Below are 26,381 nucleotides of genomic sequence, written 5' to 3'. Positions count from 1 at the left end.
ACTGGGCACCCTTCCACAGGCCCGCAGCCGCATGCCCGCGACACACGGCCCCCCAACCCGTGTTGGAAGCATCTGTTGAAACAACAACATGGCTGGACGCCTGTCCTAGAGGCACACCGGCCTGTAGGAACGAGGGGTCGTTCCAAGGGCTGAGGACGCGGCGACACAGCGTAGTAACAGAGACCCGGTGTGTGCCCGCGTGACATGCGCGTCTTGGGACCCGATCGTGAAGCCAGTGCTGAAGTGGTCTCATATGGAGCAATCCGAGCGGCATGACGGCGGCTGCGGATGCCATATGCCCCAGGAGCCTCTGAAAGAACTTCAGTGGGATCACTAGTTTGCTGTCGAGCTCCCTCAGACAGTTCAGCAACAGGCGAGCGCGTTCCTCGGAGAGGTGCGCTACCATGGTAATCGAGTCCAGCTCCATCCCGAGAAAAGAGATCCTCTGCACGGTGGCGAGTTTGCTCTTTTCTCGGTTGACCTGAAGCCCCAGTAGGCGGAGATGCCGAAGCACCTTGTCCCTGTGCACAATCAATTGCTCCCGCGAGTGGGCTAAAATCAGCCAGTCGTCGAGATAATTGAGTATGAGGAAGCACCCTCCGCGAGTTTGGTGAAGACCCGCGGAGACAGAGAGAGCCCGAAGGGAAGGACCTTGTACTGCCACGCTCGACCCTCGAACGCAAACCGCAGAAATTGGAGGTGGCGTGGAAGAATGGAGACATGGAAATACGCGTCCTTCAGGTCTATGGCTGCAAACCAATCCCGAGGACGGACGCATTGGAGAATGCACCTCTGCGTGAGCATTCTGAACGGCAGCTTGTGCAGACAGCAGTTCAAAACGCGCAGATCTAGGATTGGTCGTGACCCACCGCTCTTTTTGGGTACGATGAAGTATGGGCTGTAAAACCCACTCTCCATCTCGGCTGGAGGAACCGGCTCGATTGCACCCTTCGCCAGGAGGGCAGCAATCTCCTCTCGCAAGACAGGGGCGGACAGGGGGTTGACCCTGGAGAAATACACGCCCGTGAACTTGGGGGGCCATTTTGCGAACTGAATCGCGTAACTGAGTCTGATTGTGCGTATGAGCCACTGCGAGGGGCCGGCCCGCGCTAACCAGGCAGGCAGAGTCCTCGCTAATGGAGTCATCGCTACAATTGCTGACGTACCAGCGGTGGGGTAGCGCGGAGGAGGTGTCATGATCCGGGAAGCACGAGGGTCCCGCGGAAGAGCTGGAGGAGAGCGACTCGCTCTGGCTCCGCACCCTGACTCCGGAGAGGGGGCTGGAGGGCTGAGGGAAGGGAGACCGTCCCCCCAGCGCTCGTGAGCCACTGGCGAAGCACGTAGAATCTGCGAGCCGGAAGGCAGCGCGTCCCGGACTGGCAGAATTCATGCTGTCACATCCGGGGAAGGGGAAAAGTGCTCTTTGGTTGATGTTTTGGTGAAAACAAGCGGGGAAAGAGCAAGTTTCCTCATCTCCGGATGGCATGTCATAGGGACGCTTCGCGGTCTGTTTGCCGGACTTAACGGCGCCCTGGGCAGGGGGGGCTGCCTGCTTTCGAGGTGTACGCCGCGCCCGCTTGGCCGGAGGCGCAGGCGGGGGCGGGGCAGCACTCGTTGGCGGGTGCCCTCGGCGAGGAACAGCGGAGATGGATGGCTCGGCGGGCGGAGCGGGCTTACGGCCACGCCGATAGATGACATTGCCCATCGCATCCGACTGCTCTTTCACCGCCTTGAATTCCTGGGTGAATTCACCGACGGTTTCGCCGAACAGGCCAGCCTGGGATATGAGCGAGTCAAGAAAGGGAACTTTGTCAACATCGCGCATATCAGCCAGGTTTAGCCAGAGGTGGCGTTCCTGAACCACAAGTGTGGACATCGTCCTCCCCAGCGCACACGCGGCGGACTTAGTAGTCCGAAGAGCATAGTTGGTCGCGGTGCGCAGCTTATATAATAAGTTTGGGTTAGACCCGCCCTCGTGCAGCTCGGCCAGCGCCTGCGCTTGGTAGCGCTGGTAGGTGGCCATCGTGTGCAAAGCAGAAGCAGCCTGGCCCGCAGCCTTATAAGCTCTGGCTCCGAGGGAGGCAGACAACCTACAGGCTTTGGACGGGAGGCGGGGCAAACCGCGCCACGTAGAGGCGCCGCGCGGACAGAGATTGACCGCGATAGCGCGCTCCACTGATGGAATCGCCTCATACCCCCTGGCAGCTCCGCCGTCAAGGGCGGTGAGGGCGGAGGGACATGCAGCACGGGCAGAGAAAGGTGCCCTCCAAGACTGCGTGAGCCTACTGTGCACTTCCGGGAAGAAGGGGACAAGAGGCTTTGAAGGCTTCGCCTTCTGGTCCTCTACAAAGCACCCATCTAGTTGGTCCAGCCGCGGAGCTGGGGGATAAACCAGCTCCAACCCCACGGCCGAAGCAGCCCGGGAAAGCACGGCTAAAATGCCCGCTTCAGGATCCGATTTGACGGCGCTCACCTTCCCGGAGGGGGCAAGCGGGTCCGGATTTTCGTCGGACAGTGAAAGCCCACCCTCCGATGCCGCGGAGGACATCTGATCTCCGATATCAGCGAGTGTGACAGCTACCATTTGGTTAGACGGATCACTCCCACTACCCGAAGCTTGGATGGAGCGTCGTGAGGAGCGAGAGGTCCGCGAGCCCGTGGGCGGTGGATTATCTCCCACTGGAACCCTCAGATCTGCCCGAGCGCCCGCTGCTTTTTTAGAACAGGAGGCAACTGGGGTGGCTCGCTCTCTTACGAAAGTTAGCCGCGATCTTAGCTGTGCAACGGTCATGGCATCGCAATGACGACATGAACCGCCCGCGAGCACCGCATTAACATGCTGGACCCCCAAACATGCAATGCAGTGATCGTGTCCATCATCCGGAGCCAGGAAACCCCCGCATCCAGAAACCCACAGCGCCATCCTGAAAAGGACGTGCTGCACGACTGTGTTGCTCTTTTAGGAAAGTTGCAACAATACGGACCTCTCTGAAGGACCAGACCCAAAAAACCGCAGGCAAGGGAGAAACCCAACTCGACCGTCTGCAGCCGCAAAAACCCACTCTGGACTGGGAGACACTCGTTCACTCTGAAGTGCTGAACAGCAAGAGGAACCCTCATCGACTCACTCAGAAAGGATCTGAAGCGAAAAGGATGGCGTTTGCTCGCTTCAGGTGTGCTTATATGCTGGGATAATTGGCGATGCAGCACACCTGCGCAAGCTTACGCTGCCAATTAATTTTCATTCATTTGCCCATTCAATACTCTCCAGACAAGCAGCTTCTGATCCGAATCTCCCATTCGTGGATTTCAATCAATCCACTCTATGGCACTGAAGTTCCCCAACCGAAGGGGAACTTTGGATAATGTATGATGGGAAAAAAGTGTGAGAGCGTGGAGTCTATTCAACATTAAGCATATATAAATCTGTTACAGATGCTGTGAATTGAAAATTTTCCATGTCACTTTTCAATTTAATAATGATTGATTGATTGTATTGTTTGCTGTCCGTCATATACTACTACTACTACTACTTCTACTACTACTACTACTACTACTACTACTACTACTACTACTACTACTACTAATAATAATAATAATAATAATAATAATAATTATTATTATTATTATTATTATTATTATTATTATTATTATTATTATTATTATTAATACTTTCATTATTATTATTGTTATAATATATTGTTATTATTTATTTATTTATTTATTTATTTTTTATTACATTCATTCATTTTCTTTTCGGCTTAGTCCCTTTATTAATCTGGGGTAACCACAGCGGAATAAACCGCCAACTTATCCAGCACGTTTACGCAGTGGATGCCCTTCCTGCTGCATCCCTTCAGTGGGAAACATCCATACACACTCAAACACTACGGACAATTTAGCCTAGCCAATTAACCTATGCCACATGTCTTTGGACTGTTGGGGAAACCGGAGCGCCCCGAGGAAACCCAAGCAAACGCGGGGAGATTATGCAAACTCCACACAAAAAATGCCAACTGACCCAGCCGAGGCTCGAACCAGTGACCTTCTTGCAGTGTTGTGACAACACTACCTACCTCGCCAATATTAAAATAAATATTTTAAATATTTTGATTTATTTTGTTAGACATTTATCATCTTCAAATGAGGCCTTTGCACTAGGGCTGCACAATAGTTTCAGCATTGATATCGCAATGTGCATGTCTGCAATAGTCACATTGCAGGATATGCAATGTTCCGTTTTTATGTTTGGATTATATTTGAGCATAATAATAATTCGCCTTAATTTTGCAAACATGACATTTGTGAAATTTACCCATTGAAAGTGTGTAAGTTTATAAAAAGTTTATTGTTCGCAAGTGTTTTTAAAACCTTTGACTTTGCATCAGGCACAAGAAAGTGTACTTTTTCTAAGCTTAATAAAGATTTATTATATTTAACTACTCACAATGTAGATTATACAGTGAGTTTTTACATATTAATTTTCTGTACCTTAATACTGTTTGGCTCCCCAGAAAACCCTAAAGCTCTTATTATTGTTATTATTATTATTATTATTATTATTATTATTATTATTATTATTATTATTATTATTATTATTATTATTATTATTTATTTATTTATTTATTTTACTTTTTTCCCCGTTTGTTTGATCTATTTATCTATACTGTTATATTACAGAAAAACTTTTCCTTTAATATCATGCAGCCCTACTTTGCACACTCCCCCAGGCTTCATCTTTGGTGACCAATTGCATTTAATGCATGATTAAAACATTTAGTGTTGACATTAGATTGAAATTCAGTGGTTTGATTCACCTTTGTGGAAATCCATCAAACTCAAACCACATGCAAAGGTTTTTTGACACTTCTTAAAAATGACTCCTTCCCCCATCACACCCCCCCCCCACATAGGATGGACGTCTACGTATCAATGACCAGCTGATTGCTGTTAATGGTGAGCCGCTTTTGGGGAAGTCCAATCATGAGGCCATGGAGACTCTGCGAAGATCAATGTCCATGGAAGGGAACCTGAGAGGAATGATCCAGTTGGTGGTTCTTCGTTCAGTGCTACCACCTAACCAGGTATGTTCTTTTCTCTAGAACAGTGTTTCTCAACCATGTTCCTGGAGGACCACCAACACTGCATGTTTTGGATGTCTCCTTTGTCTCACCCATTACAGGTCTTTCACTGGTTTGGTCCAAGTTGGTTTAGGCAGTTGATCAAGTCAAGGAACCAAAACTGACCTTTTAGAGGCCTGGTTGAACCGTATAATCATAACACAGCATGAGCAACCAAAAAAAACAGCATGAACTTCCAGTCATTTTTTAACTCACAGGTGTTGAACATATGCTCTGTGTCATTTTCCTTCTTTTTTTTCTACCGGGATGATGGATATGCTCTTAGACTGTGCACACAGCGGCAGATCACATCAGTCAGTCTTGTTTTACAGTGCTCAATACAGAATTTAGTTATGAACAAAAGTGACACCTACATTCTTTAACAAAGCAACCAGTTCACAGGACTTAAAACCACATTTTGAGAGTGAAAGAATGCATAAATGCAGCAGCAGTGAATGCCTAGTGTGTAGTGATTGTCATCTTTATCTTTTATTTCCTAAAAGCTTTTAGAAAGTGTTGAAAGCAGCTTAACATTGAAGTTCTAGTAAATTGAAGCTGTTTCAGTCCAGTGTTTAGAGTTGATTTTTCAGTTTAGTTCAGTTCAGTGTAGTTTAATTTTAGCTGCAGAAAGTTCAAACACTGAAGAGCAAATCCATTGATGCACAGCTCCACAAGTCCATAACCAAGCAAGCCAAAATTGTGACTGTGTATTGTCTCTTTTGTCACTCTATGTAGTTTAGTTTAGTTCATAGTTGACTCTATGTATGCATGCAATTATATATATTTTAATATTTTATACATTTTGTTCAGTCAATTTAAGTATTTTTAAAAACAAAGTTCTCAAATATTCTGGTAAAAGTTGCTAAACTGTAAATAATAATTATTTTTTATTAACTCAGGAGTTATCATTCGTCAATATTTGGGCATATATCTTCAATTGTATCTAAATATCTCTCTCATTTAATATTATTCCAGTTTTATGTCCTAAAGAACTTCCTATGACTTCCATTCTTCTGGAAACCAGTTTTCAGTTTTTATTTCTTACAAAATAAAGAAACGAGTTTGGAACCATTTGATGGTCAGTAAATAGTGAGTAAATTTTTATTTGTGATTGAACTATGCCTCTAAGTATTTAACTATTTTAGTGTCCACTGCAATTTACTACATATGGTTCAGTGCATAAGTACAAATGTCCAAGTGATTGAAACAGAACTACAAAACAGTTTTAAAAGATGGATTAATATGCAAATACACCATTGCTAGTTTTTAATTTTATAAAACATGTTATTTGATTGCATACAGAGAAAAAATAAATAAAAAATACCAATTATATATATATATATATATATATATATATATATATATATATATATATATATATATATATATATATATATATATATATATATATCAGACAAAAATATTACCAGTAATATTTCTCAGTTAAAAAGAGTCCAGAGACATCCCTAGTCATAGTCATTACTGCTGATATTTACTGGCTATTTCTTTCTTATTAGTTATTATATTATATTGATTATTTAGTCATTCAGACAGTGTTCAAGTTGATTCTATAGGCTTTTGTAGAAACTGGACAGTCTGTAATTTGGCCCAGTTATTGGTACACTATGCTCATCAAACCCAGTCACTGACTGTGTAAATAAATGTATAGTAATACATTCTCAACTCAGCTCAGTGGTTATTCTATGAGTTTTTATGACCATATTCTACATTTATCTATGAATTAAAGTTGAGTTATGGTGATTGTTTAAGTTGGACTGATTCCTGTTCTTCTGTCATGTCTTTTTCTCTTACATGTACGTGCCTACTAGTGCCAGAAGATCTCACAAGGTCACAGTTTAACACATTTATAAAACTGAGATCTCCATGTCTCCCCACCCACCACATTAAGACTCCCATGCCAATAGCACAATGATGTAGTTTCAGATATTTAAACAACACTGTAACCATAATAAAACTGGCAGAGTGAACAAAAAATATGCAGTGAATGTGATCCTAGGTTAAAAGATGTTACATTAGTAAACTGACATTTAGATTTTACTCTACACAAACATTTAAGTGTATTCCTGTGCCAACATTTAAATAAAAAATAGGTAAATTAATATATATGTTTTTCCATAATAAAGTGAAAACAAAAAAAGTCAGAATTGTGAAATGTTATCAAACGTCTGAGAGTCAGAATTCAGTAAACAAAAAGTTTAGCATTCAAAAATTATTAGATTTTTTAAGTAAATATCTCACAATTTTGACATTTTCATAATTTTGCAAATACGGTTTTTATGGAAATGCAACAAAAAAAATGTTACATTTTATCTCAGACTTCAGAACTCAGAAATGTAATATGCATAATTCAACCTCTATTAATACAGTCTGAGGCAAATCATGCTTGGAAATCTGCTGAGACTAATTTAGTTTAAGTTCAGTTTATTAAAATAATTTATTGAGTCCATGCAATTTTTTTTGCTAAGTGCAATTAATGCAGAAACTCATTTTTATTGAAACAGTGAGTGGTAATACATTAGTCTAGACATCCTTTTTATTTGTCAACTTGACAGTCATTTGTCAGTTTAGAACCAGGCTGCAGACAGATGCTCGCCATATCATAAAAGCTGTTCAGAATGGCTGGTAATTGTCGCTAGTTGTTCACATCCTTAAACTTTCTCCATCATTTCCTCAGCGCTGGTGGAATTTGCCTCCAGCAGGATGTTTTAGCCTTTTCTCCTCCCCTGCACCTGGGTTAGAAAGCGGCCATATGCTCACCCCATGATTCCGTCTATACATTCCCCCCCCCCCCCCCCCCCACACACGTGCTGACACACTCCACCCCAAGGCCTCCAACTGCTCCAAAGTGCTGTGTAATTAGGCTACACAATGAAGCAGCCCCTCTGGCCACATGGATTGATGGTTACTGGGGCTCTTTGTATAGGATTGACAGGCTGGGAGGGACGGGCACGGGCACGGGCAGACCAGGGTGTTATTGTTCTCATAAAATAAAGATTCATGTTCATTATACTTTATGGGCTGTGGACTTCCCCATCTTGGCTGCCAGTGGGGTGCAAAATGGAGATGCCATTGACCCTCCTGTGCAGAGGTGGGATGAGATACTAGTTGGTGGAGGGATAAAAGGAGAAACGCATGAATGAATGAGGGACAGATTGTGACTTTGTTTGGACCAGGGCGCTTGTCGTTAGGTTTGGATCAATAGATCATGCAAGCCAGATGCAGGAGAATGAACTTTTGATCCTGAAGGTGGATTAATGGTGAAATATGATTTTTAGTGGCACAAATAAGAGCTTTGTGTTGTAATAAATGAAAAATACCCAGCAGGCACTGAGACTATATTGTTAAAGGATTTATTTCCTTATGTTATGTGGTTTTACTGTGCTAATGAATCCCCCCTTGTTGTAGCGTTTTGATTTTTTTTAGCTGTAATAAATAAAGTTCGAAAAGTTATCTTCTGGCCTGAAGCTCATTTTATTTCTTTACAAAGTTGCTTTTTTTGTCTGTTCTCTGGAGTCTGTGTGAGCTTCTGGGAATACACATGCTGATGTGTTCTTGCTGGAATCTGCTGTGTCCATATCTCCTGACCTAACTTGGCTAATTACGGGTACTTTCTTTGAGACATCAAAGAGCGGCTTCATGCACATACTCTCAATCCCAGGCCAGTTTGGGCTAATTCTCTAAAATCCATGGTAAAACAAGCACAGTGTTGAGAAGGAAGAGAAGAGATTGAAAACAAAATGGATAAAAACAGATATTGCCTCATTCTAAGGCTCTGGGATTTAAGGCTGTCTTAAAAATAAAAATAAAAAATAATACAAACAAAAAAGGTCCACCTAAAAGCTCTTTTAGATATTGTATGAGGTAGAGATAAGTGGTGTATTGTAATCACACACGCTTGTTTGTGAATTGTGGAGACATTTTTCCATGGTTTTTCTTCTGTACAAACTGTATTTTGTATTGCCCTAACCCTACCTTACCTCTAAACCCAACCCTTACAGAAAACTGTGGACAGTTTAACTTAATTAAAAAAATACAAAAAAAAAAAAAAAAAAAAAACTCACTTTGTGTGATTTGAGAAATGAGGACATCAGCAATTGGCATCACAAGTATATATGTACACACAGCATTTCTGTCTGGTTTTTTAATCTAATTTTCTGAAAGCCATGCAATTTACTGCAAATAACAGCACTTGTCCAGCCTTTTCACCTTTTACCCTTGTGTATTCCTCCGCCCACATACAGCAACAAGCTAAGGACACCCTACAGTTTGACAAATATTGCTGCTGTTGGGCAACATAATGTACTTTTGAGGTTTTTTATTTAAGAATGTAGTTGTTTAGATTGCACCTATTTTAATTATTTATAAGGATTGTGCCTATTTTAAATATTTATCATTTCTGAGAGACAGCGTGTCAACAGCCATTAGCCTGTCATTGAGCGTAGCAAAGACGGTTGACGCTTCCCATCCACAAGATGGTGACAGAGACCAAACAATAAGCCCTTAGATGAAAAAAAAAAAACAGCGTAATTTCTCACCACACTTTTTTCGTAATGCAAACACAGCAGTAATCTTGTAGTGTTCGCGTTATTTTGGCTTTTTTGGGGGTTAATTATTTGGATCTCCCGATTACAACAGAGAAATACTGGGACATCTTTGTAGACTGATGGCATTTCACGATGTTCAGCCTTACAATCTTAAAATGTGAGCAAAATCACCTGCTTTGTCATCACTTCAGACATTACGCTAGAGAATCATTCAAACACTTGCTTTAAAGTGACGTTTGTGAAGTAGCAGCAGTTTCTGCAGTTTACGTCAGCTGCAGATGTGAATGAATGACGGAAGAAAGAAGTTCCTCTTATAAAAGGACTCTAAATGTTTGATGTTCTTTTTTATATACATAATTATGTCGTCAAACTGGTGTATAACGGATTATCACACATGTAGCAGGGCAATATGGCTGTATATGGTCACTGGTGGGACACTAAGGCCCTACTCACAGTAGATACAGTTGCCTTGAACTGGGCCAAAGCACGTTTGTCCCCCCTTCCGTCTTCCCCGACGGCCCGCACTCACACCACAAATAAGCCTCGGCACGCTTACGTCATAGCTGCTGCGCTGTTCACTGAGAAGCGCTCTCTCACTCAGCAGCACAGTGGAGATTTCTCTAGTTATATCGTTTCAGTCGGTTTGTTATGCAGTGACATGCAGTCAAATATTTTGCCAAACAGTCCTTATGGATGCGGTGACACGCAGTCAGATATTTCGCCGAACAGATCCGCCACGTTTGGCGCTCATAAACAATCATAAAGCCCTCGTGCTGCAGGAATGAGGAGGTCTGCTTAAGCCGCGCAGCTGTCGTGCTTTGAGGAGTTCTCATCTTTAATAAACCACGTTAGTTTGCGTTCACTGAACAGTAAGAATGATTAATAAATCCATATGAAACAGCCCCTTAAAAGTCTCGTCTTGCTTTCAGTTTCGGGCTTTGGCGCGTTTTGCACTCACACACAAGCGTACCGTGCCAAAGCCCAAGTGAGCCGTGCTCAGGCACACCTCTTCCAATCGGGCCAGGGCCGGCCAAGTGAACCGTGCTTGAACCCGATTCAGCGCACTCACACTACTCAAACGATCCGGGAAACGGGCCTGGGCACGGTACGGAAGGCATAGTGTATGTAGGCCCTAAGGCACTCGACCTGCGGCCTTGTGCCAATGCACACATCCCACCAGTCCCAACATATATACAGACAGACAGACAGACAGACAGACAGACAGACACACACACACACACACACACACACACACACACACACACACACACACACACACACACACACACACACACACACACACACACATTTATATAGAGTTAGTTAGTTGTTCATTTAGTTAGTTAATTAATTAGTTATCCCCTACATTCATGCACTGTCTTACTTAATTTGCTTAATTATTAATTTATACAAATGTTTGTTAACATACATATATATAAAAAAAGAACAAAAAATATATAAATACACTACAGTACATCACCTCTTCTTGGTAGCATGGTGTTTTTAATAGAGGTGTTGCGTGGCAGTGACTTCCCTTTTCTCTCTGTAGACTAAACACTATTATACCACAGTATGATCTAATCAGTCCTTCTCACCGTTTCTCTCAGACAGCCATCTAAACAGTCTTGTCATAATCTCATTGCAGCGTGGGCATTAATAATGAAAAGTAGCCCTGGGAAGGCCCACATGATCTGTGCTCTGGAGATTGCTTCCCCCAGCTTTCCTGTTGTGCCGAAGCAGTGATGAAAGTTTTCTCTGGTCCTGCAGGCGGGCATTCAGACCTGCCAAACCACTTTGTGATGCTGGTTCAAATGTACGCAGAGTTTGAGGAGGTTTTGTAGATGGGACGTCGAGTGGAGAGGTGTTGGTGAGGACAGACAGAGAAACACTGTCTGAGGATAGAGAACATACAAACAAAGGGGCTTTGGGAAACGATTTGCCTTTCATCCATCCTTTTTGTGTCTGTCTGAAAATGAAATTCTCAAAATCCTGTTAACCTCTTTTTGCAGAAAGGCTACAGTAGGAGCACAAACACAGACATAGACAGAAAGTTATCCAGTTTTTAATTTTTTTTTATTTCTTCTGGGATTTAGTACTGTGCTAGCCAGCAGAATTCGAAGAATATGTTAATAAATGACAAAATAATTATATAGTAGTGATGCATTGATCTTGATTTTTTTTTACAAGGGGCTTTTTAGATTCTGTTACCATTTTCACTCATTTAAAAATAAATTGTTAAAACAAAAAAGCTCAAATCGATTGTATAAATTGCAAATATAATGTATTTGTATTTTATATATTTATTATAACAATAATTTGACTTCAGCTTTGTGAAACTATGCTATACAAAACATACCTGCACAAACTAAAATAGTAGACAGGCTGAATAAAAATTAAAATTAACTCTCTTATGTAAATTTATTCATATATCGTCACCTTGTAATTAAAAGGTTCTATCTGCGTTCTGAATAATTTTGAGAAATTGAGCTTCAAAGTTTTTGCATTCCATAGCAAACAGTATGTGCGTAACATTTTTTTATTTTATTTTTTAAAATAAAAGGTCTTAATATGTAAGCAGCTTATAAAAAAAAACATTGATCACACTTTACAATAAGGTTCATTAATTAATGTTAAGTAATGCATTTACTAACATGAACAAACAATGAACAATACATTTACTACAGTAGTTATTCATGTTAATAAATGTTAGTTAATGAAAATACAGTTGTTCATTGTTAGTTCATGTTAACTCATGGTGCATTAACTAATGTTAACAAGCATAGACTTGAATGTTAATAATGCATTAGTAAATGTTCGATTATGATTAATAAATGCTGTACAAGTGTTGGTTATGATTAGTTCATGTTAGTAAATGCATTAACTAATGAACCTTATTGTAAAGTGTTACTAAAACATCTCATAATGTGAATAAGTTGTTGTTTAATAAGAATATGTCAGTAACTCAATTTTGAAAAAAAAAATGGCAGATAGATCCATATAATTCTAAGGTGATGACATATTTGCATCAAATTACTAATTAATTAATTACCACTTGTTTGAGGTGTTTCTAATGCAGTGTCTATGCTGCCGTTATCAGTCTCACACAGTTTTTCTTTTTTTCTGAAAGTCTTGATAACACCATCACAGAGTTTTTCTGTTATAATTTTTAGCAAATGGGAATGTAAAATATATAGTTTTTGTACTCTTCCATTCACTGCTTTCTTAATATACCTAACTACAGTATGACAAATTCTGCTTCTGAGAAAGAAGTAAATGTGGAAGGATACATCACAACAGCCGTTAGACATTTTTTTTGTACAGCAAATTCTCCAAATTAAATCAGGGAATCAAATCAGAGAAGGAAAACTTAAGCAGCACATCCTTTTACATGATCTTCCATTAATACAAAAAGTATTTACAGAAGTAACAGGGCCATTAGAAAAAATCCTTAGTGTTTAGCCCCTTTAAGTCTAAAATTGAATTCATAATGGTCTTAAAAATCTTAAATTTGGTTTGAAGAAACCAGCATAAATCCTGTGTAGGCAGTGGCTATAGAATAAAGTGTTGTAAACAAAGTAGCTGTGTTGGTGTTGGTCACACTTTATCATGTTGGTCTGTTTTTTGTTTTAAAGTTACATTGCATCTACATGCCAACTAATGTCAGCTAGATTATAGACTGTTAGGCTGGGGTTAGGGTTGGGTTTAGAGTTAGTGTAAGTTGAAGTGTACTTGCAAAGTTTCTTATAGTCAGTTTAATGTTTGTTGAAGGAGCAGTAGCAACTGATATTAAACAGACAGTCTGCTAATACTCAAATAGACCATCAAAATAAAGAGTTACCTTGGTATTTTTGATTTTAGTCATATAAAATAAACTTAAAATAAAATACAAACCTTTTAAACCTTTAAACCATTAAACCTTTTTTTACATAGATGCTGGACTTCCAGCGGCAAACTAAAGGGCATGGCTGCTTAATTTAAAATTTACTTCCCCACTTTGATTAAAACTTATCTCTTGGTCAATTTTAAAAAAATGTAAGGGGAGAAAAGCAGAAAAGGCAAAGGAAAGCAGAGAAATGCGGTAATATACTTTAAAGGGCACTGCCATGGTTGAGGTATAAGAAGAGTTTAATGGCGCCCAAGAGGAAAACCCAAAACTAGTAATAGTAAATTGATTTTTTTTTTTTTTTTTGCTTCTCTGACTTTTTTCTTACAAAAAAATTTTCTTGCAATTTTTAAGGCAAAGACTTTATAAGTAACTGTAATTAAATTACTTAAAATAATCTCATATCTTTTTTTAGGCGCAAAGCAATTTACTGACATTAACTAGTTTCTTTGTAACTAATTATACCCCAATACTTTCTGACATTTCAAGTAAAACCTATATTCTATAAAACAGTCAATCTTACTAAAGCATCTGAATAAAGAATAGGAAAAATATCTTAATATATAAAACCTCTAACTTCTGTTTAACTTGCACATTTCCATCCCTCTATCCACTGCACAAACCTCCTAAAATACAATCACTGCACTTTTTACACCCCTTCTTTTCTCTTCATCTACATTTTCTGTTAATTTTTGATTCAACTGCATTTTCCGAAATCCGTCCTCTCAAAACTGCAAGATCTGTGTGCTCTCCTTTTAATTCAGATAAATATTATAAGCAAAATGGAAAAGTTGGCTGGGGAATCCTCATTGATCCCCTCCTGTAATCTCATTTAGTCCCGTCACTGTTTTCTCTTCTGGCAGACTGTGTTGTGCTCCCCACAGGCCTCCTCCTCCATAGCCCTGCTGTTAACATTAAAACGGCCACTTCATACACTTTTGTAGTGTTTTACTTTTCCCTAAAGTCTACTTAAGGTGTTAGTCAAGCTTTTTGCATCCAAAATATTCCCAATTTTGTTGTACACAACCATTATGCACCTTAGTTTTGCTTCTTTAGCTTTTAAGGCTGGAAAACGGGTTTTCACCTTGACTTGCAAAATAAACAAGTTGGTCCTGGTTTATATAATATAAGAAGAAGTCTATTATGCTATTACCGCTATTTTGGCTGAACTGAGTTGTCAGATTACACTGGAATATGTATAGAGAAAAATAAATATGACTACTATTCTTGATAAAATACTATTTCTCCATCAAAGGTTTACTGTAATAAAATTACAAATATAGTGTGTAAGTACTATAAGTACCATTAAGCAACTGTATTTATTAGTTTACTGTGGGTAACACTGAAAAAGGTGTTCATAATACTGTCATGACACCTTTTTAATCATGACATGACATGCCTTCAATGTGAAGATTTTATGGATGCTTTTGAAAATTGACATTAAGTATAATTCCCTCAATTATATCATTTAAAATGCAAAGGTTACATAAACAAATGCATCATAAACAGTCTGTGTCTTTGTTGTGACAACTAGACATAACAACTCTCAAAATCACCAACGATCTAATCCATACAGATCGATGGAGAACTACAAGTCTGTCACCATAAGAACTAAAAATCTTTTCATGCAACGCCCACTCACACCGGTTTCTGTTTCACATTGATGGCACACACACACACACACACACACACGCACACACACACACACACACACACACACACACACACACACACGCACAGCCATAGAATTGTTATGTACTGATTAGATGGACTTTATAAACAGCACACACATACACACACACACTTTAGTGCTGAATCTTGTTTATCTGTTTGAGAACATTATAAGCCGTTTCCTTTAGCCTAGCCATGTTTTGACCCTTTTTCTTGTTCTCTCTTTTTGATTCCTTGCTGCCTGTATCGACCAGTCACCTGTTTGTGACCTCGATTTTAGATGACCAGTATGTACCTGTTTGCTCCTGTGTTGGACTGTTGCCTGCCTGACCATTCTTTATTCATAAACTGCAGGTGGATCCTCAACTCCGTTGTCCAGCGTCCTACACTTACAACAACATAACCTTTCATAAGTCTCTCTTTAACGTGATTGTCATGAGGCCATTGTTTTCATTAACATTTCTCAGTAAAAGTGTCAGTACTGTTAAACAGTGTCACTAATATTTAGTGACTTTTAATGGCATTTTTATGACAAATGCAATTTGTACCACTGTAGTTGATGTCAAGAAAAATATGAATGACTATAAATGTTATAAAATGTTATAAAATTCATGACACAATTATAATGCACTCATGGCATTAATGTTTATGACATATTTATGAAAAGTTAGCATGCATTTGGTGGTTTTAAATTGTCATGTCAAAGACTTCTCAATCAATGTCATCTTTGCATTTAAAATGACATAACTGAGCTAATGACTCTTCGGGACAGTTGTCATAAGCATCCTTAATATCTCATTCATATACTCAATGATTTTAGTCATTTGTTTTGATATTTTAATTTTTTTCTATGTTTATAATTTTAGTTTTAAGTAAAAACTAAATACAAGTTCAAAGTATTATCCAGGTAGCTAGCTGAAAAAGCAGCTGTAGTCTATGGCTTGTTATATAAATACACATTACATTACATTTATATGAGTGTGCATTCAGTGGTATTTGTATCAACTGAGAACTTGTGCAGAACTTATGAAATGTGGCAAAAAAGAGTGCCAGGAACATCTCACTTGAGCAGAGATCTGCTGGAAGATTGAACTGATAAATAGAGGATTTTCCTTACTATATGAGAAAAACATGATGTGCTTGAGCCTGTTTGTTGCATTGTTTTATTTTTGTTTATATTTGTTGCACAATTTCAGTCTTGTGTGTTGCTATTTTTGTGCTTTATATGCACCTTTATATTACTATTCATCTCACCTTGTGGAGAACAAGTTACTTTGATTCATTATATGATTTTTGTCTGTTTTATTATGGCGGTTGTCACAAAATGCTACATTTACAAAACTGGTTTAATAGCAGCATCGCCTTGCTTTTCAGTTGAAAAATGCTTTTGGATTTGTTAAAAAAAAAAGTTTTGCCACAATTTTGCTTCATTCTTGTAACCACAACTCACTTGTTTCAAGTTGTTCAAACTGCAGGATGCTTTTCTTCTTTTATTTTTGTAACAGTTTTGATAAAGCCTGTATATTTCCAATGCATAGCAAGGTGCATTGTGTTTTAAAATCGGAAAAAGTGTTTAGTTTACACCATCCGTAAGTATTTTTGATGTTGCCTGGTCACCTCAGCCAACTCTTATCATTAAAACACGAATGTTTAAACATAAAAACACTGAAACATGTGCCCTGTATTCTAACGGAGACATGACTTCTTGGCCTTTACTATAATTGCTGGGTTTTTTTTTAGACCTTCAGACACTCCGGGGCCTAAAACACACACAAGCACGCACCTCGATTTGCAATATTTAAAGCGAGCGGTTTGCTTTTTCTAATGATGTGCTCCAACGTTAAACCAAACCGCCAGCAGCATGTGCAGTATCCGAACAGGCCATTAGAAGAGCCATCTGATGCGCTGTGCCCTTCCTCTCTCCAGCATTTGAAATCTGCCAATCGAATTAACATATTTCATAGTGGCGCTTCAGGCCTGGGGGCAAGATAATGAAATGAATTAGCATTCTGTCTTTCTCCCTGGGGGGAAAAAAGAGACAGAAAATCTGTTACATCTGCAAGCGAGCGACTTAAATCCTTCACGACACTGACATCTAGACTAATCAGATGAATTAAGAGCACTTCCAGGAGCAGATTTCTTGTTCATATCTCCAATCCCTTCCTTCCTCAAACCTGAGTCTCGGCATGCTATTTGTTTAGTGATGAATGGTGTAACGATCCGCCTGCTATTTGAAAGTCTTTACCTTTTCCCGGTGCTCAGATTTGCCTCTTCTGTTTCTATAATTCACAAACAGGATCGATATGGTGACACGGTTTCTCTCATTTTCCCCCTGCAGGAGTTCCAGGAAGCACGGCGAATTCTCAATCGATCCTTTGATAGCTGCGTGGGGCAGGCGGCGCACCTCAGCCAATCAGACGCCGGCGTTCAGCCCCCCATGGTGATGAACAGCATCTATGAGCGATGTGCGGGTGAGTGATGGGCTCGCTGGGTCTTTATCTCAGAGTCGCTCTGCGCACCAGTGAGACGTTCAAGGAGAAGGCCACACAGATATCTAGTGCTAATATATTTCTGTCGTCTGCGGCGTATTTGCTTGCGGATTGCCTTTTCATCAGCCAGACTGATAAAGTTTGACTCTTCATTTTGACTCTAAGGTGGGGAAAAACAAAACAAATAGCACCTTTGACGTCCGAACACAAAATGACTTGCAAATGAGTTGTACAGAACGAGAGGCATTAACATTGTGTAAATGTGAAGCTAGACAATAGCGTTAAAGCGATAGTGTCACCCAAAAATGAAAACATTTCTAACTTTTTTGGGTTTATTTTAGATTTTTTTTTTTTAATGCTGCATTTTAAACCAATAACTGCAGACATCCCTAGTAGAATAAAATTACAAATATTTTAAAATGACACATTCAAATAAATTCCAATAAATATAATTAACTTTATCTCCAATTCCATTCAATAACAATTGAATTCAATTGTAGGAAAAACAAATACTATGGATGTCAATAATTACAGGTTTTCAGCATTCTTCAAAATATCTTCGTTTATGCTTAACAGAACAAAGAAACTCATAAAGGTTTGAAACGAGTAAAGGGTGAGTAAATGATGACAGAATTTTCAGTTTTGGGTGAACTGTCTCTTTAAGAACCCATTATCACTATTAACCACTAGGTTTAAGCGTGATTTATACTTAAGTCTGGAGCTGCATCGCGCACCTCTGCTGACTGCATGCTCACCTCACAAAACAGACAAGGCTTTTATACTTGACACGTTCGCCGTTGTGATGGTCTTTAAAATGACAGGGGGTAGTCAAAAGAAACCCACCCTAAAATCAGACGAATAAACAGAGAAGTAGAAAGTTTTCGGAAATACGTCACATCATTTATATCATTCAAGATTTTAAAACTAATTACTTTTATTCATTTTATAAATTATTTAATTAATTATGAAGGTTTTTATAACCGATCAAGATTTTTTTAAGTCAAACTTTGAGCATCACCTGCTTTTGTTTGGACAGTTCTACCTATTAAAGTTTATTAAAATAATTATGGCAAGAGAAAATGGATTGCTCTACAAATATATATAAATATATATTATTATGGCAATAGAAGCAAAAAAAAAAAAAGTTGTAAAAAATACTGATGTTTTTTTTTATAGATTTTGCCCACTCCACAATTAGCATATTAACTGTGTGGTTATTTTCTGTCTTCTACTTATGCTAAGAAGACAATAATGGTCCAACATTGCTCACTAATATTACCAATAAAGAGTAGAAAAATCTGTATGTTGTAAACTGATAGGTTCGAATATTCTTTTTCAGTCATCAAAGAAATTATTTGTTTCTTAATTTATTTTTTTAATGATTATTGTTTTATTTTTATATTCAAAATTCTAACATATACATCAGTGTAAAACCTATGAATGGTGGAAAACACATACATGTGTTCTGTAATTGTGTATTAAAACCACTTTGGTCTTCATTTTTGCCATGGCCTCTTTTGGTTTTAACAAACTTATCCCTCACGATTTTCCAATTTTATTTTTTTTACAAAAAACTTTCCTCCTTCGCCACTGTTGCAATTTCTAGCCAAAAATTATTGGTCATTTGGTTCTTTCTATAGTCATGCATGGACAGATTAGAAGATATCTGTATAGGTGTACAACTTTTCAGACAAAATATTTTCAAAGTGATTCATATTCAACTTAAATGAAACACGCGCACCCAAAGTGAACCACCGCAAACACCACAATGATGTCACATTCGCTGCATAGACTTAAGTGAACTGGCGGACGTATTGAGTATAAATTAGACTTTATTTCATGCCAAGTATTAACCCTTTAACTGCCTGCTCTACAAAATGGTTGACCATATTTTGACTAATTTTTATAATGACTGTTAAAGTAATTTAAAGGGGTGGTTTAAATTACTGGTTGTGTTAATAAGATGCAAAGCAATGTATGCTCATGTTTCACTTGAAGGAAATCATGTTATTTTTTCATTAATCTCACTTTGATTATACACAGCTACTCAGCTAACATGAAAACGATATATTTCCTAGTTCCTCTGAAAGGCCCGCCCTCAAGTGACTCTGCTTGGTCAATAATGTGCTGCGATTCGCGGATCGGTTCCACGTCACGGCCGTACAAGCACGCACGTTTTGTGTAAACATTCAGTCAACAAGTGTCTGTAACGTGTGAAAATGGGATGCGGCTCCTTTAAGAGATAGTGTGTGTGTGTGTATGTGTGTGTGTGTGTCTTCGTGTTTATACTATGAACTATCTGTAACACAAGAAGCGCATGTGCACGGGACTCAGATTAAGTTATTTTCTGTGGTGACGCTGGTGACAGAATAAAGCGCAAGATGTGGGATGAGACCTATGTGAGCCTTGATTGATTTTTTTTTGCTGCTACCGTCCAGTAAGAAGAGAATTGCTGTATTTTTTTTTTAACTCAACGCGTTACACGACGTCAGAGATTCTGGAAGCTGTTTTTTGTTAAATCATGCTTGCTATGTTCTTATAATTCTCTGGAACCTAATTAATATTAAACTGTAAGCACTTCTGTGTTTGGGTCGTGTCATTTGGTAGCCCAAATACAGAAACAGAGTAGCTCTGTGGAAATAGCAGGATGGCATTTTTCCTTATGCTGTAAAGTTACAGCGCCTCTGGTCATGGCCTTTAGCTGTGTGTGTGCGTGGTAAACGAACAGGGCGGAAGTATTTTTTGTAGTCCCTAAAATTCGTCCATTGTAGGCTTTGCTAAGCTAACTCTGTAAAAATCAACGTCTCCCTTTTCATTGAACATTGAGCATTTTACATTCAGAGATGCTGTTTATGTTCACACTGCTACATTACACATCAACTAAAGTTTAAAATATGATATCGTAGTGGACCATCCCTGTAAAGAATGACTGTTGTAAAAAAATGGTTTACACACACAATATTGTTGGTTTACAAAAAAATCAAACAAACATAATCTTGTTGCAGTATTACACTTGATTTTAGTTTCATTATAAAAACAAACAAACAAACAAACAAACAAAAAAATACATGTTTAATGAGAATCTGAAATATTTTATGGCATACTTGGAAAAATAAAGATGATTCTTAATTAAAAAATGTTTTTGAAAATAAATTGTAGTCTTACACTTCATATTTTCAGATTTTTCATAGTAATGTATTATTTTTGGTACTTTTACCATAAACTGTCATATCACCCTCTACCAAATGGTTGATATTTTCGAAAACAATGGGATTTGGTTCGAAAGAAAATGCATTGAGTGTGTTAACTAGTGACATTAGATGTTAAGAAATGCATTCCAATGTCTTTATTTATTTATTTTTTCTTGGTGGGGCAGTTAAAGGGTCACTTTTTCTGCATGTTTTAACTCTTCATCTTTAAGCCTACCCAATACCTAAGCCTAACTACTAGTTAATAGTTTGTTAATAAATAAATAAATAAAAAAATGTAGAAAGAAATTAAGATAGGTTTCGAAGTAGTAACTGCATTTATAATGCTATTTTGTTTTCTTTTTTCCTATTCATCAAATAATATTAAAAAATATATATGGGTCAAAGTCGAGACGTTCCATTTGGTGTTTGCATCTCATTAAATTTGCACAAGTGATTATTTATACATAGAAGGCATACCAAATTAAAGTAAAGAAAACGTTGCAAATGGGGAAAATCATGTGGTTTGAAGGATAGTGGCAAAATGTAATGATTTAAAATCACATTTAATTAGTATTATATGATGATCCATAGAGAATTTATGTCTTTTTGCCATTTCTGTGGGTATATTCCTACTCTAAATTTCGTTTTAAGTGGGCGTCTTTTATTCATGGTAAAATGTGTGATTGTCATGATTCTTTAAAGAAGCATTCATATAAACAGAACACACTTTAAGTGAGAAAATTAAGCAGTGATAGAATGATCATTTGACACTGAAGACTGAAGCAATGAGTCTTGGAAAACATACAAAGTATCTTTCAGAATCAAACTTTTAAACAAAAGTTTTAAGGGCCATGAAACCCCCTCATTTCAGCAGGGTGTTTTCACACCATTACTTTGGAAAAAGCCAGAAAAGTGGGCGTGTCCAGCTCTGTTTAGGGGTTAGTGTCAAAGTAGCTAAAGAGGGATGGGTGTGGGAGTGTTTATTTGACCACGCACTGAGTTTCAGAGTCAAAACAAACACACACACACACACACACACACACACACACACACACACACACACACACACACACACACACACACACAAACACACACACACACACACACACACACACACACACACACACACACACACACACACACACACACAGGGGAGAAAGTGACTGTGTTTACATGGACATCTGTAATCAAATTATTTGCCAAATTATTACATGGTGGACTTTAGCTGCAGTTTGGCACTTTCATTCAGGGAATTCATTTGTGCCCCTCGTGACAAACAAGATATTTGATTCGAGGAACTGCCCTAAGTGTGTATTTTTCATGCAATGTTTGATACCGCACGGCGAATGAGAGAAAAAATAAACTGCATTTCTCTGTAACTTAGATGCACTCGGCAGGTAAGCCGCATGTGTTATTCCGGTCACAAAATGCGGTGAAAATCCTACACGACGGTAATAGCTTGGTTGTGGTGCTAACATGTTTACACTCAGTGCAATAGTTAAGCCTGGTTTATACTTCTGCTTCAAGTGACTGGCGTAACCACCGGCGCATGCAACGCCTGAAGCTGTGCATTTATACTTCTGCGCGCTGTCTCTGTTGGTCTGCATTACATTTCCAAAACGCTAGTTGGCAGTGAGGTGTTAATGTTCCTCTGTGTCGAGTTTCTTCGCTGCTGTTTTGCTTTTCCTGAACACTTCCTGAATGTACAAGTGGCTCAAACTCGCTCATTTCAGGCAGGAACACATGTGCAACAACTTTAACTATGAGGTAAACACAAAACAAAACTTTCCATCCGGAGCTTCTTCACGGTTCTCCACACTTGTAAACAATCGCTCCATTTGGCTCGCGCCCTGCTCGCGCCATTCGCGTGGCTCTTGGTCCCGCCCAGACTCGTCAGTGCTACCAAGCCGACCAATCACAGAGCTTGCACTACGCGTTGTTGCAACGTGTAGTTACATTTTTTGAGAGGTGCACGTCAGTGACGCCGACAGCCATGGCGAAGGGCTATGTGTCAACGCCGTAGCATACGCGTGTGTTTGACGCAGAAGTATAAATCAGCCTTTAGTTCGACACAACAAACTGAATAAACAAAGAGCACTGGTCGCTCACTTACCAAATCTGTAGAGAGAGGACAATCCACAGCAACTAGAACCGCATCTTTATTAAGAGGAGAAGAGAAGCGAATCTGGAGCTCCATTTGCAGAAGAGAAAAGGTCTCTGGTAAACAATGTTCCTTAAACACGTAAGTTATAGTCATACACTGTAGTCATACACTGTAATCCACACGTGATTCCAGCTGCGTTCTCACAGAGAGAAAATGAAAACAAAACTTCACTTCAGCAAATTAGGAAAGCAACACTGCACGCTTGTTTTGCCAACACAATGTGGCGTCTCTGCAGTGACGCCGTCTACACTGTAACATCGATGAATATTAATGAAGTTGCACAATAGAGCCCGCTGATTGGTTTGAACCAAGTCCTACTCATGCATTTATGCGGCACACTCAGAGACGTAATAAGGTACACCCAGGTACAGTCACCCAGTCTACACGCTGGAATACACGCTATGATCTCATGGCCATGACGCAACTTCAAAAATTAGTTTCAAACCGAAAGTACAAGTTTGCTCGAAAAACCGCAAAAACTACAAATTTTCACTTTTTAGTGAGATATATATGTCCTAATAGTGTTTTTAGCAGTGTGGGACACATATACGACTGTCAACAGCTTAAAAAATGTGTTTTGGTGTTTTGTGACCCTCAATATTAAATGGATTTTTGTCAAAAAATTATGATTATTTGTATATTTATTTTCATCAACGGTTCAGGCTGGTGGTGGTTGTGTAATGGCGTGGGGGACATTTTCTTGGCACACTTTAGGCCCATTAGTACCAATTGAGCATCTTGTCAACACCAAAGGCTACCTGAGAATTGTTCCTGACCATATCCATCCCTTTATGATCTGTGTGCCCATCTTCTGATGGCTACTGCCAGCAGGATAATGCGCGAATCATCTCAAACTGGCCTCCAAAGTCACCAGGCCTCAATCCAATAGAGCACATTTGGGATGTTGTGGAATGAGAGATTCTCATCAAGGATGTGCAGCCAACAAATCTGCAGCAACTACGTGATGCTCTCATGCTAATATGAAGCAAAATCTCTGAGCAATATTTCCAGAACCTTGTTAAATCTATGCCACAAAGAATTCAGGCAGTTCTGAAAGCAAAACGGGGTCCCACCCAGTACTAGCAAAGTAGATAAAGTGGTCGGATATATAATGTACTAATGAATATAGTACATTATATGTCTTAATATTATAATAAATAATATATTTACCAATTGGTCTAAAATAATATTTAGCACCCCTTATAGTCAATTATATTACATTGCACAGCCCCTGGGTGTCTGTACACTCCAATGTGGAAAACCCCAGCAATAGACTACATTGAGGCCCTTTTAAATGCTGCTAACTAGCATTTTGTAACAGACAATTGTCTAGTTTTCTGTCCATGGGTCTCACTAGTAGTATGCTTCAACATAAATGTCTGTCACTATCGATACAATATGCCTGTCATACATGTGCTATCTTTCTTTGTCTCTCTTTCATGCTTGGAAAGACCCTTTTATCACAGCCGTATTAGGAACTGGAAGTTTAACTCGTCTGAGAATTGGGGCACATTTGCAATTCTTTTCATGTGAAATGCCTGTGTGCATAGCCTGTCGTGTGGACCATCCCTTTAACCGAACATGAAAGAGTAACACTCCTCCTCCAGGATTTCAGACAGACAGATCCAGAGAGAAGGGCTTAAAATGGAGCTGCCTGCTTCACGCATCTTTTTCACACACACACACATACACAAACACACACACACTGTACTCATTGGGATTCCCAAAGAGCACAATGATAAGAAATAATACAAATATTCCAATATCAGCCATATCAGCTTCATATCTCGCCTCCCTGACACCTCACGCATCTCCCTGTTGTTTATTTCCTTGATAGTCCGATGCTCGCACATTTATAAATATATGCAGTTCAAAAATATTTATTTTTCTTTCTCTGGCTCGAAGGTACGGTTGTCTCAGGCAAAGAAAACGTGACAACGCAGGCTTTCTAAAGTGGATGTTTCATGGTGTTCTTTCTACTTTCTATCTAGTCTAATGTAATTCACTCAATCATGACTAAAAATAAGACCAACATAGAGCTATTAATTATTTATTTATTTATTTTTTACGTTAGATTTTATTGGAGTAACTTGCATTAAATTGTAAAGATCAATGGTTTAACCTCCTGGGGTCGGCAAACACTAATCTATAAAAGGAACTTAAAATACTAATTTTTGATCAGATTGATTAGACAAACACAGATTTGAAAACTAAGAACAGTCTGTTTTTATTAGTACAGTTGAAGTCAAAATTATTAGCGCTCCTGTTTTTCTTTCTTTCTTTCTTTCTTTCTTTCTTTCTTTCTTTATTTATTTCTTTCTTTCTTTCTTTCTTTTTTCTTTCTTTCTTTCTTTCTTTCTTTCCCTATAGAGTGGAGGAACTATGACGTCAATTTGTATGCAAAAACCCAGAAGCGAGTTAGCATTTTAGCACTTCCGGTTCCCTCGTTCCAAAGTCAATGGGTTTTTTGAATGGGGTTTCAGTAAAATCGCTTAAATAAGGTCCGTGGCTAACACAAATTCAAGATATTTTCACTTTTTGTTCTACGACATAAAACACATCAGTTACAGCACACTTTTGAATTTTTAATTCGGCCATGCTTCTTTAAAAAGACGGTTGCTATCAAGTTGCTAAATGGGACTACAGGCGGTGTCGGGGACATTATACGTCATCGAGCTGATCTGGTCTGGAGCGCAGCTCGCTTGTGTTGGCCACTTGGATTTGTCTGTTATTTAGGTATTTTCATGAATAGTATTTTATAGTTTTTTGTGTTTTTCAAATTAAGAATTCAGATTGTGTATAGATAATGCCTTCACATGTAAAGGCTGTCGAGACAGATTCATTTGTTGATCATTTATTTTAATTAAACTATATTATGAAGATACTGCTCACCAGTGCAGCCTGTCTCTCTCCTGCCCTCAGTAATGCAAACGTGTGAATAAATGTATAAAAATACAGACATATTAACTGTCATTTTAACGTGATCAAGTGATTTTTCATCTTTTTTTATTGATCTGAACACATTTTACTCAGTCATAACTGCAATATTTACACTCCTCCATAAAACGTATAGCAGATGTGACTGTATGGGCTGCTTTTCGCTGTACGTCGTGACATAAAAGGAATACTGAATGTTGCTCTGTGTCCATCATGATGGAACTTGCAGACATTTGATAGACTTGTTCCTCCTCACGCCTCATTTCTGTCATCTGTTAAAGTAAGCAGACTGTGTGCACTTATTTAAATATGTCTGATGAAAATACTATATAGGCAGATTTATAAACGCAGTTTTAAAAAT

General features: G+C 38.9%; 1 protein-coding gene across 5 annotated transcripts in view; it reads left to right on the top strand.

The window, feature by feature from the left end:
• The window catches only part of pard3bb (par-3 family cell polarity regulator beta b), a 702,275-nt gene that overhangs the window by 352,832 nt on the left and 323,062 nt on the right, over positions 1 to 26,381 (top strand). For all 5 annotated transcript variants that reach the window (XR_015499247.1, XR_015499248.1, XM_087267580.1 and 2 more), the window contains 2 exons: positions 4,914 to 5,084; positions 17,578 to 17,710. Coding sequence is in view for 3 of the 5 variants with exons in the window: in XM_087267580.1 (XP_087123706.1) it covers positions 4,914 to 5,084; positions 17,578 to 17,710 (304 nt within the window). In the remaining 2 variants the exon portion in view is untranslated. The remainder of the gene's footprint in view (positions 1 to 4,913; positions 5,085 to 17,577; positions 17,711 to 26,381) is intronic.

The sequence above is a fragment of the Danio rerio genome, chromosome 9, assembly GCF_052040795.2.
Source record: "Danio rerio strain M-AB ecotype USA chromosome 9, GRCz13ab, whole genome shotgun sequence".
Taxonomy (NCBI): domain Eukaryota; kingdom Metazoa; phylum Chordata; class Actinopteri; order Cypriniformes; family Danionidae; genus Danio; species Danio rerio.
The sequence above is the reverse complement of the archived record's forward strand: the minus strand, read 5'-3'. Positions and strand labels throughout refer to the sequence as shown.